We start from the raw sequence: 12,260 nt of genomic DNA on the forward strand, positions 1-12,260 counted from the left end.
TTAGGTAATTCCTTTTGATTGAGAGGAGCAGGGTTCTTTGCGGCCTCTGAGACCAGGCTGTCCCTCACCCCGCTGCCTCCTGTTCCTGTCCTGACCCGCAGCCTTCCAGAGGGAAGGGAGGGGGACCACAGTTTAGCATCAGACAAATCAAGCAGGGACTGAAAATGAAACATTTCACGGATGCCAAGTGCGACAGCCAACAACCGATGCGTTCAAAACACTGCTGCGCGATTCTGTGAAAACATTTGAATTGGCGCTATGTTTAAACGCATCTTAGTTCTATCCATAAATATTTTTGGGGGATATTTTAAGCTTAAAAACTTACCGATCTCACTGAGTTTGAGGGATGACCATGGTGAGGAGAAACATCTGCAAAAAGAGGGATCATACAATGATCAAGGAGAAAATGACAGATGATCTTACATGATAACTTACCAATTTAATTGATCAAAGTAGCAATGATTATTTATGAACGTATAAGAAGAAGAGTGACACCAGAGTGGGGGACACAATAGCTTAGAAACTGGAGGGCAGACCAGATAAAAGGATGGATGGATGGAATGAAAGAGTTCCAACACAGAACTGAGAGAGATGTTAGGGCAGGAACAGTAAAAGTGTATGTGGAACAGTGTTCAGGACTCGTACAGGTTTTTGTTATCACTGCACTGCAAACCAAGGGGACCACCATGGCCCTCCAGCATTAGGGTACACCCACCGTCCCGTATGGAAATTGCCAGGAACCCAGCGTGTTAGCGGGATGAGCCACACAGCGGCTCCAGGACTCACCTTTTTCACAAGGGCCTGCTTGAGCTGACTGAGGACTCTCAGATTTCCCAGAGTATTCTGCAAGCGTTTTGTTCAGCTCCTCCAGCCTGAATAACCAATAAACACCCATTCAGACAGCCTCAGTCTCCACCCTCCAAGAAACATTAGCCCATTTAGCTCAGCAAGGAAAATACAAACAAATCCATATCCACAGTCACTGATTGGCTAATACCCAGTGTTTGTCAGCAACTTATTTAAACTGTATTCTGTGGCTACTAAACCCACTTCCTGTGCAGGTCGGCTGTCTTGTTTCTCTCCCTGTCCAGTGCTCTTTTAGAATGATGGTAAGCCACCTGGAGGCAAAAAGGCAGAGTTACATTCTGCAGAAAAAGGTGTTCAATCACAAATCTGCTCTCAAGAGTGATTGCGTCCTTACCTTATTCGTATAAGCTTTATTCTGATGAAATGTTACCTGTAGAGAAATGGAGAGAGAGTGAGAAAAAGAGAGAGAGAGACAAAGAGAGAGAGAGAGAGAGAGCGAGAGTTGACATTATACACAAAATCTGACCACAAAAATCATTGGAGGAGTTAATTAATGCATGGGACCTGATTGGTTGAGCATAAATGAGGTCATAACCCTTGCAGATTAATATTGAAATATAAACTACTGCATTTTCTCAATACTGTGAGTAAGGTGGATGGAGGAATTAGCACTGTGTCTGCTGATCACCCTCACAGGGGAAATGCCCAGTTCATATGAATGCTGTACTTTACAGAAGGCACAGTGCTCTCTGCTCATGGACATAACTGAAAAGGATGAACTGCTTGAAATTACTTGAAATGTTTTGAATCAAATCAAAGCCCTCCCTTAATCAACTTAAGGGGAATTAAACAGCAAAAACAACCACATTACAGTGGGAAAATATACAGCAAGTGTTATAACAGTATAATAGCATTTTAAGAGTATTGGCTAAATGAGATTACCTCATCTTTCAGAATAAGCTGGCGCACTCTTTCCTCTTGGAAGTGGCCTCTGTATCCATCTAATTGCTCTTTGTTCTGAGCTGTGGCCTCGTTTTGAGCCCGTTCACTGTGACACGGAGAGTGCAAGACACTCAGCAGCCTTCCAATGCATAGCTACTTTAGCCCCAAATTCAGCTTACGCATCTATTTTACATCCCCTGTGATCCAACATAAAATATACATTTCCTTCTATATTCTGAAACAACTAAGGATAAAGCAGTAGAACAATGTTAAAAATTAGTCTCCAGTGATAAGCAGATCTAACCAATGCCTTTCACAAGTTTATCGATTTTTATCAGTTGTCCATTGTATTTACCTACTGCTGTGTCATTACAGCAGAACTTATGACACCATGTTTTAATGAACTGATTCATATGCCTGTAACCTCAACACACATGGTCTGTTGCTTGATACTTTACTTTTTAAGAGTGCTCTCCAACTCTTGTATCTTTTCGGCCATGCTCTCCAATTGGCATTTAAGGGATTTTATCTCATCTTGCTGTATCTGACTCCCCTTATAAGCCTTCAAAGATTCCTTAGTGAAATGAGAAAGTGTGTGAAGAGAAACTGCTGCATAGACAACACTTGGCTTTTTAAGCTGTCAATCCACATGCTAACTTCACAATTTTCAATGTATTTCTGGACATTGTGCTGCTATTTCAAAATGTTACTAAAACTTTATTGATAACGTGGGCACATGCATTTCAGCATCTCACCTTTAGTATATCGTTTTCATTTTTTGAAGAAATTTCCAAATCTGAAAAATGTTCTTCGAGTTCTTTTATCTATAATGGACGAGGAATAGGCAATGAGATTTATTAAAGCTGTTCTCAAGATGTGCACAACAGGGAATAAAACTCCATGACACTAGAGAAAACTGACTCTGGAAGGGAGAAGTACTGCAGGTCCAAGAGCTGGACTTGTTCACCTGGGTCTTGTAGGAATCCTCATTTGCCTTCCGTTTGGTGGTCATTGCCGTAAGGCTCATTTCACAGGCCTTGACCTCTGACAGTAACTGAGCCTCTCGCGCACGGTGAAGTAGTTCCTGCTCAGCCAGTTTCCTGAGATACAGAGACGCAGGGGGCATCAGCCTTGAACTTGACTTGACTCCATCCCATGAACAAATACATCCTCCACCAGCGTATTTGAGCAAATAAATTATAGTGCAATGGACACTGTATTCCCACCAGTTCCCCTTTTAAGGACATTGTGTGTGCTTCGTATTTACCTGCATCATTACAAATAAAAGTATTATCTATTTTAGTTATTCTCAGGGATACACCAAAACCCTGAAGAAAAATAAATCTATTGTCTTCAGCTTTTCTAAGCCTGAAAAACGTACTGCTGTAGAGTCTGTTCCTTCTCCTGAAGCAGGTTGGTTATACTTTCCAGCGTCTTTTCAAGGCTTCCTTTGTCAGCCTCAAATATATTTTTCTGCTGATCCAGGTTAGCCTTAAATTCTCCATTCTCCCTTTCCATTCTCTCGCTGTGTGCCATATAGAACTTACAAGATTCCTTTTTGAAAAAAATAGATTGTGTGTCAGGTTGCATGGCACAAATTATATACACACATAATTATGAATGTATATCTGGTACAAATTTTTTTGTGTTAAAAGTTGTTACCTGTGGCCACCAAGTTCATGAATGCACGACGTGACCATTACAACATCTTACCTTAAGCTTCTTGTTTTCCAGCTTGGTGGAGGCCAGGCTTTTTTTGTCCTCCTTACACTGCTGTTTGAGATCTTTTATCTGAAATAACATGGCACATGTTTGGCACATGTTGGTTAAAAGTTGTTCTTCAGACCCACACGTAAAGTAAAGGGGCTTCTTTAACTCACGTTTCTCTTCAGGTCTTTTATTTCATTTTGTAATGCGATTGTCGCTGTGTTCATTTGTTGAACATGATGTCTTGTCCCTTAACAAAATCAATACCAAAACCATAAATCAACTGGAAGCTAGTAAAGTAGTGAAACATGTAAGGTGTTAAAAACAAATCAATTATCAATTAAAGTACTTACATTCATATATCCTGCGTTTTATCTGGAAAGACAAGAGGGAGGAAGAGAGAAAAATATATTATACTCAAAACACTTACTGGCGACAAACTGCTTTAAAGGGCATAATGAAGAACAGCTGGGACCATCTGTGTTTTTAAATGTTTTTCATGCTGAGAGTATTTAAAAACAGCAAAAATGGAGGGAGAGAAGCTTACACTGAACACTGTCCTCCAGATTATGAACAGACTAGCGATGTTCAGCAGGTGTATAGACCTGTCTTCCGTACTTGGACCTGGTCTCCATCTCTTGGGCCAATAGTCAATGAGCTGAACCAAATTCAACAAAAACCATGGGTCCAAAGCAGTGGGCTTTCATGTTGATTGAACACATCTTATGCACTAATTATGTTGCTTTGCATAAAATATGTGCCAAATAAACAACAACAACAATAATAATAACAATAACAGCAACTACAGCAAAAAAAGAATAACACAACAATAACAACCACAACAATAATAATAATAATAATAATAATAATACACCTAATCTGAAGTGAGTCAAATAGACAGTGTACAACAATATAGGTAAAAACACTGATATTCTCAGTAAGGTTTATCAGGGTAGAAACCTGACAATAGCAAAGAACCTCAATATTTTGAAAGGCACACTTTTATTAATTATTTGTTGGTAATATCAATATCATCGTGCTGTTTTTCATTCTAAAGCCTTGAATAAATAAAATGTACCGTGTCGGGAAGCTCAAGAACGTCTTGTATGGAAAATTCTTGAATGATCTGGGAATTTGGGGCTGGGAAAAAGAAAAGAATCACGTTAATTACAGATAAAATACAACTGAAATCACAACTGAACACAGTCTTTTGGGAGGATGACCAGAATATCTTCAATACAGTTAGCTAAATCTTTGGTTTCAAACAAAGCAGTTATATTCATGATAAAATCTTCTATTAATAATTTGTTTATTAAGTTGTTTATTTTATCAACTCGTCCTTGTTCAGTCAACATATTTCCTTGTTTCTTCAAGCTTTCAAACATCAATTGTGTTTATACTGCAAGTGAATTGTAAAATCCTGGTTTGACTGACTTGCGAGATTTTCACTACCTGCTTAAGCTAACCTGGCCGGAGACAGTGACAAATTCACTTACCAAAGTTGGAAAATGCCGCAAAATGAAGGAAAAGGAACGACACCAGTAGCAAAATAAGCAGCCACCCTCGCAAAAATGCGATGGGTGGCATGCTTACATGCAACTGATGCTATTCTAGAGGTGATTCAGTAAATACGTTAGAAGAGTACAAGTTAAATCCAAAAAATATATCGTGTTGTTTGCTCCAGAAAGAATGCCAATTATGAATAAGTGAACTTGGGTCAGCCACGTATATACTGCTTCTTTAGAATGATGACATAAATGAACTTCTGTGATGTCATAATACCACAGAGGGCTTCTGTGCTAGACACTCTGCAGTGTTCTGAAAGGCCAAAATCAGGAAATGGCAGTAGAATAATAAATTTATGTGTACTTATTCTCACCATGAGGGCAAAAACTAAGAAATTCAAAGCAACGGGCGCTCTGAGAACCCTCCTGAAAGAGGACACAAGTGCATTTTGCCTCCACAAGGACAGAAATTTCTCCAAGAATCACAGAGAAGAGAATTGAGAATTGCAGAAGTTGGTTGCATCTTGGGGTCACCAAGTCTCAACAAATTATATGGAAAAGTAAGTACAATTAGACGCCACTTCTATGCCAACATGCCATTTAGAAGGCTTGCCAGATCAAACCATTTGCTGTCTTCATACCACAATCACAAGCACCGGGAGTTTGCTAAATGTTACTGGGATTTACACTGGAACTGGGTGATATGGACAGATGAGAAACAAATGGAGCGTGAGTGTGGCAAAATAAGAAATATAGTTGTGCAGAAATGACCCTTATTCCCATGGTGAAGTACGGTGGCAGATCTGATGAGGCTGTTTTTCCTCCAAAGGTCCTGAGAACCTTGTTAGGACACATGGCATCGTGGACTCCATCAAATGCCCGGAGATTTTAGCCTCAAATCCGCCTCATCGAGCCTTACTGGTGAAGACTCAGTGCTGTTACCTTGGCAATGGGAAGTGCACAAAGTGCTAAATGAAGGGGTGCAAATGATTGTGACGCACATCTTCCTCAAAATATATATTTTGTGTTCTCTCTGATGAATGTGTTCACAATTAACGTATTGAATTTTCTTGGAGCACAGAATAAATGTGATTTAAAAAATAAACAGAATGTGGAGGCCTATATTTGAATTAATGGTTTAAAGACAGTGTTTTGTAGGCTATGTGTGAGTAACGTTTTTTGCACATTTCTGCACGTTGAAAACGTGTTTTTCATCGGGTGCAATATTTGCTCGGGTTTCCCAATATACTTCAATATTGTGTGTCATTTTATGGAACGGTCCAGCACGTCATAATTTAGCCACAAGAGGCTGCATTATGTTATCTACATTATAAAATTAGCTTAGCTAAGTGTCAAAAACAAATGTTAAAATACGCAAAGTTTATATTTGTTCAACAGTAGGCCTAATGCATGTTTTGACATGCATTTTAGTGTATGTTTGGTTCTTTTATTTTATTTTTTACTGCACGCATCCTCGGATGCTCTGCTCAGGTAAAGAAGTGTCAGATAAAGACCAGGCTGTCCACATAAACTAATCCAATAATAAACTCAATTAATAATTGACGTTCAATGGGTATGACGTTACCTTTCGCGTTATCTCTGAACTTGCTTAAATTAATAATGTGAATTTCAGTTAGTGGTCAGCTGCCGCTTCTAATACATCGGCCTACATGAACTATTCTGCTTTTCAAAAATAGGGTGGTAACACACAGCCTTAATACAACCGAACCTTTGCTTTTGGTGTTTTGAGTGGCTTACATAATTGTGTTTTAATACACGTTCTTCATAGAGTGAACCCATAAAACTTCCTAAGAGAGTTGGCCGGCTGCCCACGACTTATCAACCGCACAGTAGCCTATTAGCAGGGTAGCAATCCCCTTTAAATGGCAAGATTGGACGGGCACTTTTTGGCATGCAAACGTCTGTGGGACGAAGTTGATTTCTGTCAATAGCGAAATCTGCGGGTAGCTAGCCTACGGAGCACGGCAACAGTAAAACCAGTCCCTTAGAAAAGGCAAGCTACGATGAATCAAGTAAGGGACAATACGAAAGATGAAACTATTATAGAGATGAAAGTTTCGGAGTGTTCCCGGAGTGGAGGTAAATTACTTGCCAAGTTTTTGATTCATATATTGAAACACAAGCAAAAACTGACTGTTGCTACGTTTGGTGCTAAAAGCTATAACTTATGATCACACTTACGATCACGCCTTCAAATATTTATACATGAATTAAGCTGTTAACACAAACAATTCTGATCAGTCGACTGTGTGCTTTTGTCACTGCGACTGAACATTCTGTAATATTAGGCTGCCGTTTAACATCTTTAAAGTTAAAATATTTAACCTAGAAATTATGAACAGTGTATGGGGGAAATAAATAGTGTATTTGTCTCATATTTTAAAAGGGGAAACGTGACAGTAACCTGTGTACATTATAAATGTATGTGTAAATACTGAGATCTGGAAGTTTCACCCTGTGGCTGTTAAGTGTGCGGCTTACTCACCTCCCCTTTAAATTAAATGTCATGCCTACTGCGTGGTCCGGATGCCTTAATTTCTAAACATAGCAACGTGGCTGTCATGGATTGACTCGCCTTTCAGGACTCCCCACAACCAGCAGTGCCATGGACACAGCCACGTGTTGGGTTGTGTTTGTTTGCATTGAGCTTGGTTTCTATGTTTGCTTTGTGTGGGTTTGGGTTGTGTTTGTTTGCATTTTGGTGTTTGGTTGTGTGTTAACATTTTGCGTTTGGGTTGTGTGTGTTTGTTTACTATTTGTTTTTTGGGTTGTAGATGTCTGTGTATATTTTGGTTGTGTGTATTTGTGTGTTAATGTATTGTGTGTTTGCAGGGGCTTCAATATTTGTAGAGATTAGGCCAAAGTACAGTGAATCACAATACATGTCTAGCAGCATACAGATACATTTTACAGATGTTACAAACATTTGTAAGAAAAATTGTTACTCCCTGAAGGGGAGTCATATAAAAAATTATGAACATGTTATTATAAATCAATTTCACCTCTATTTCGTATCATATTTTACCAACTCATGATCATCAGTCATAATCTCGTAGTCCAGGGGTGTCCAGTCTCATCCGAATGCGGCTGGTGTGGGAGCAGGTTTGTGTTTTGGCCCAGCTCTTAAGACACCTGATTCGGCTTGATTGAAGTAAATTAGTTGAATCAGGTGTCATAATGCTGAGCTACAGCAAAAACCTGCTCTCACGCTGGCCCTTTTTGGGTAAGATTGGACACGCCATCCATAATCTATTCAGGGACAACAATCACAACACACTAGACACCCCACTTCAATGGATTTTTATTTTGAAATTCACACTGGCAAAATGCTTGGAAAAGCAACATATCGTCCAATTTTGTGGATAGTAATTCAGCAGGCTGCTTCTTATTAAATTGTTCATGTTAAAAAACCTGTTCCTGTTTAAAATATTTCAGATTTGCAACTGTAGTTTTTAAAAGCCCAAAACCCTGTGACATGTGACTATTGATTCTTCCACGTGAATGCAAAAACAACAAAAAACAAAACCCTTTGGATAAGTGGCTTATTTATCCTTGCCAACACTGCTGTCATATCACAGTGATCCTGGTGACTGTCAGCTTTATACATTGTCCACATTTGGATGATTAATGTCAATGCTACAGGGTTTAGCTTGTATTGTAAAGCAGTATTTTCAGGTGAAATCAGCCAATCATTATCCCCCTTACTCTTCAATATGACATTTTTCAACACCGAATATCACAGAATTTTCCAGAAACTGCACAATGCCACAGCATGTATAGTAAAAGGATTTAACTCATTTAAATTTCTAAGAACCAATCCATCCCAGCTCCCCTCAATCCATTTCTCTATGTTGTTGTGTGACTCTAAAACTCATAGAAAACTCATCAATTTTATCTGTATAGCGCTTTTTTACGGAGAACTGTTACCCTGGCATTTTACAGAGTAGGAGATATAATCCTAGTTCTTTTAAGCAGTCACTCATCTCGTGTCCATTTGTCCAGGAGAATGCAGCGATGACTCCGATTTAACCTCAATGTGTGACACAGCAACCCAGCTCCCTGGAAACCACGATGTAAGATTCACTGTGCCTGGCTCATGTTGTGTTTTGTATTAATAATGTCTGTGAGTATCTTGGGCGAAGATTAAAGTTGCGTGAAAAGAAATGTAAGAATTATTTATCAATTTTAATCGTTTATTGATTGGAATAATATGCTTACATTATGGTAGCCTTTTTATTTAAAGGCCACTCTAACTTTGTAGCTATAATCCATACTTTAATTATGACTTAATAACTGAAACTAAAGCCAGCAGTAATCTGAATCACATAGGACATCCTTTTCTTCCCAATGTGTGCATTAAGAGCAGTGCATCTCTTTTTTACTGACTCACCATCTTTGTCCTCTTATGAATCTGGTTCCCTGAATCTGTCCTCCCGTCTTTACATCAAACAGTGTTGGCTTCCCTAATCATATTATTTTAAGCAGTATTTTTTAATCAATGGAAGGTGTGACATATTTCTTAGTTTAAAGGTTAAATTTCTTTTTTGCTTCTGTCACAATAGCTTGATTAAGTGTAATTATGCATGCTGTTTCTATTTAAACACCCATTCAGTCACTGGTCAGTCAGTCCATCAGTCCAGTCACCAAAAATACATTTATGACAGATTGCTTCTCTCCTGTTGTCGTAATTTTGTAGAGTGTAAAGCATCCTTATAATGTTATTTTTTTTATTTTTATTATTATTATATTATATTATATTATATTATATTATATTATATTATATTATATTATATTATATTATATTATATTATTATTGTTGTTTTTGTTGTTGTTGTTGTTGTTGTTGTTAATGTTATTATTGTTATTGTCATTATTATTTTAATTCTGTGCTGAATTAGCTGCCACTTCTTCACTGTCTGTTCTGCTGCTCCCCAGGTCTGGAGGAAGCGACAGCTCTTCCTGAAGTTTCGCTCCAGGGTACGTCAGAGTTCAAAGACTTCCTGCACTGGCGTCCCTGGGCTGTGATTTCTGTCGAGAGGAACGCTGTGAAATGGCTGTGTTTTATTTTGTGTCCCACAATTAGCCTGCTATCTAGCTAGAGATGAGGGACTGCAGTTAATATATGGGCTGAACCATATTTGAATTCTTGCGCAGGCGAATTTTACTGCATGGGGTGGCTGGTTAGTGAGATTCCACACTACACCGCAGCGCTAGAGATACTCCAGTGTGACCCTCGAGGCCAGTAGTACTGTTGGCTTTCATTCTTCCCCTCTAATCAGGGCTGGAACACCAGGTGAGTTAAATCTCTGGCCAGTCACAGGCAATAGGCTATCAATTAACTATCAGGTGGATGAGAAACAGTACTACTGGCCTCGATGGCCAGATTTGAGTATTCCCGATGTAGGCTCTCCACTCATTATTAAGGTGGTTTCAGATGGTTGACTCCTATAATCAGTGTTGATTGTATCAAAATACTAAGCTCTACCTTGACAGATCAGCACACTCAGTGATCCATAGACCAGCTATCTTTATCTCAAGAGATCATAACGCAAGTCAGTGATCCTATTACTGTGAATACTTCAGTCTGGCTCGTAGTGAATATATTGTTAGTATTACATTACCGGATCCATATATTTATATGCAACTGCAAATCTGTGCAGCGATTGACCTTGTGTTCAACCTCTCATTGCAACCCAGCAACACTGAGCATACACTGTGCATATTGTCGTCATAATTTGCTTTCACTTCAGCTGTCTGCTTACCCATTTAGGTAAAATAAAAAATAAATACATCTGAGTGTTCTCATTTTTTAGTGCTGTTTTTCATACCAGAATATTTTACTACAACAGTGTGGGCTTATCTGAAATGGTCTTACCAATGTTTTAATTTTAAATTACTAATAGAAAAAAATACTTGAATCTGCAGAAGTGTTTCTTGTGGTGTCCCTCATGACCCAGTTATTGGCCCCTTTATTGTTCTAATTGTTAGTGACATCATTTGTAATTATATCTCTAATTATGTCTCTAATTTGCATTCACTGTATATGGGTCTGTGATACTGATCCTGATTCAGTGCATGAATGTGTGTGTTCACATTCTTTCTCGTTATCTTTTCACAGATTGACAAACATCAACAGAGCAAAGACTCAATCTTCTTTCGGGATGGGGTACGAAGGATTGATTTTGTATTGTCCTACGTGGATGACCGGAATGATGCAAGGAAGCGGGTAAGCTCCATATAGAGATACATCCCAAGCACAGTTTAACACAGCTGTGCACACTTGAACCTAGTTTATAAGCACTGAACAAATTAGAGCAGTTTTTACATATAGCCCCCCCTCCCCATTTCAGGGCACCATAATGTTTGGGACATAAATGTTATGTAAATGAAAGTAGACGTTTTATTATTTCTTATTTATTTATTTTTTGCATGCAATGACTGCTTGAAGTCTGTGACCCACAGACATCACCAGGTACAGAGTATCTTCTCTGGTGTTGCTCTGCCAAGCCTGTACTGCAGCCCATTTTTAGCTCCTGCTTGTTTTGGAGGCTAAGTTTCCTCTTCAGCATATGAAATGCATGTTCACTTGGATTCAGATCTGGTGAATGACTTGGCCAGTCAAGAATCTTTCAGTTTTTGGCTTTGATAAACTCCTTTGTTGCTTTAGCAGTATCAGCAATTCAACCACATATGAATTGTTTGATTTCAACTCCAAAATTGCGGAGTGCAGAGCCAAATCTGAGTATAGTCAGAGGCTAAGCCATGTAGAAAATTAAGAGTGATCATCTTAAAATAAAATATTACTGGATACCAGTGCATGGAGGCCAAGAGAAGATGTGTTGGAACTATTTTTAGTTCCAGTTGAAAGTCTAACTGCTGAATTTGGACAACTTGGAGTCAAGTCAAACTCTGACAATTGATACCTGAATACGGAGCATTGCGATAGTCCGTTCTGGTAGCCTTCTCACATTTTCCCTAACAGTTTCAAAAATATTGTCTACTGCTCAGTGCCACTGAACACAACCTTACTGTCAGTACTGTCAATCTGTAGAAGATGCGTATGCTTGATAGCAGTATTGTCATTCTTCTCTATATCATTTTTCTATTATATAGACATTTGAAGATCCTGGCATGGAAATTGTGAACTAAAAACTGAACCAATTCTTTGGTAATAGTCCTATTAAATAAATTGGATTAAGTAAAACATGTACGTTTTAGTGTTTTTATTTTAGCTTTCAGTAGATGCCAGACACCATCTGTGTTCAAGAATGACTTTCT

General features: G+C 38.7%; 2 protein-coding genes across 2 annotated transcripts in view; one reads left to right on the forward strand and one right to left on the reverse strand.

The window, feature by feature from the left end:
* On the reverse strand, positions 1-7,548 carry LOC118215549 (myosin-2 heavy chain, non muscle-like). Its single transcript, XM_035396444.1, has 16 exons — positions 7,468-7,548; positions 4,535-4,596; positions 4,004-4,114; positions 3,810-3,831; positions 3,630-3,706; positions 3,463-3,540; positions 3,131-3,303; positions 2,717-2,849; positions 2,505-2,573; positions 2,208-2,323; positions 1,750-1,855; positions 1,202-1,237; positions 1,051-1,118; positions 787-872; positions 326-369; positions 1-102 (listed from the first exon to the last, which is right to left on the reverse strand). Exons 5-16 carry the CDS (start codon positions 3,681-3,683, stop codon positions 1-3), a joined length of 1,065 nt encoding a protein of 354 aa, XP_035252335.1. The 5' UTR covers positions 3,684-3,706; positions 3,810-3,831; positions 4,004-4,114; positions 4,535-4,596; positions 7,468-7,548.
* Positions 6,882-12,260, forward strand: part of LOC118215674 (anoctamin-5-like) — a 21,793-nt gene continuing 16,414 nt past the window's right edge. The window contains exons 1-4 of the mRNA XM_035396616.1: positions 6,882-7,061; positions 8,985-9,055; positions 9,918-9,959; positions 11,101-11,208. Of these exons, the coding sequence (XP_035252507.1) occupies positions 6,986-7,061; positions 8,985-9,055; positions 9,918-9,959; positions 11,101-11,208 (297 nt within the window). The 5' untranslated portion in view covers positions 6,882-6,985. The remainder of the gene's footprint in view (positions 7,062-8,984; positions 9,056-9,917; positions 9,960-11,100; positions 11,209-12,260) is intronic.

The sequence above is a fragment of the Anguilla anguilla genome, chromosome 16 (assembly GCF_013347855.1).
Source record: "Anguilla anguilla isolate fAngAng1 chromosome 16, fAngAng1.pri, whole genome shotgun sequence".
Lineage (NCBI taxonomy): Eukaryota > Metazoa > Chordata > Actinopteri > Anguilliformes > Anguillidae > Anguilla > Anguilla anguilla.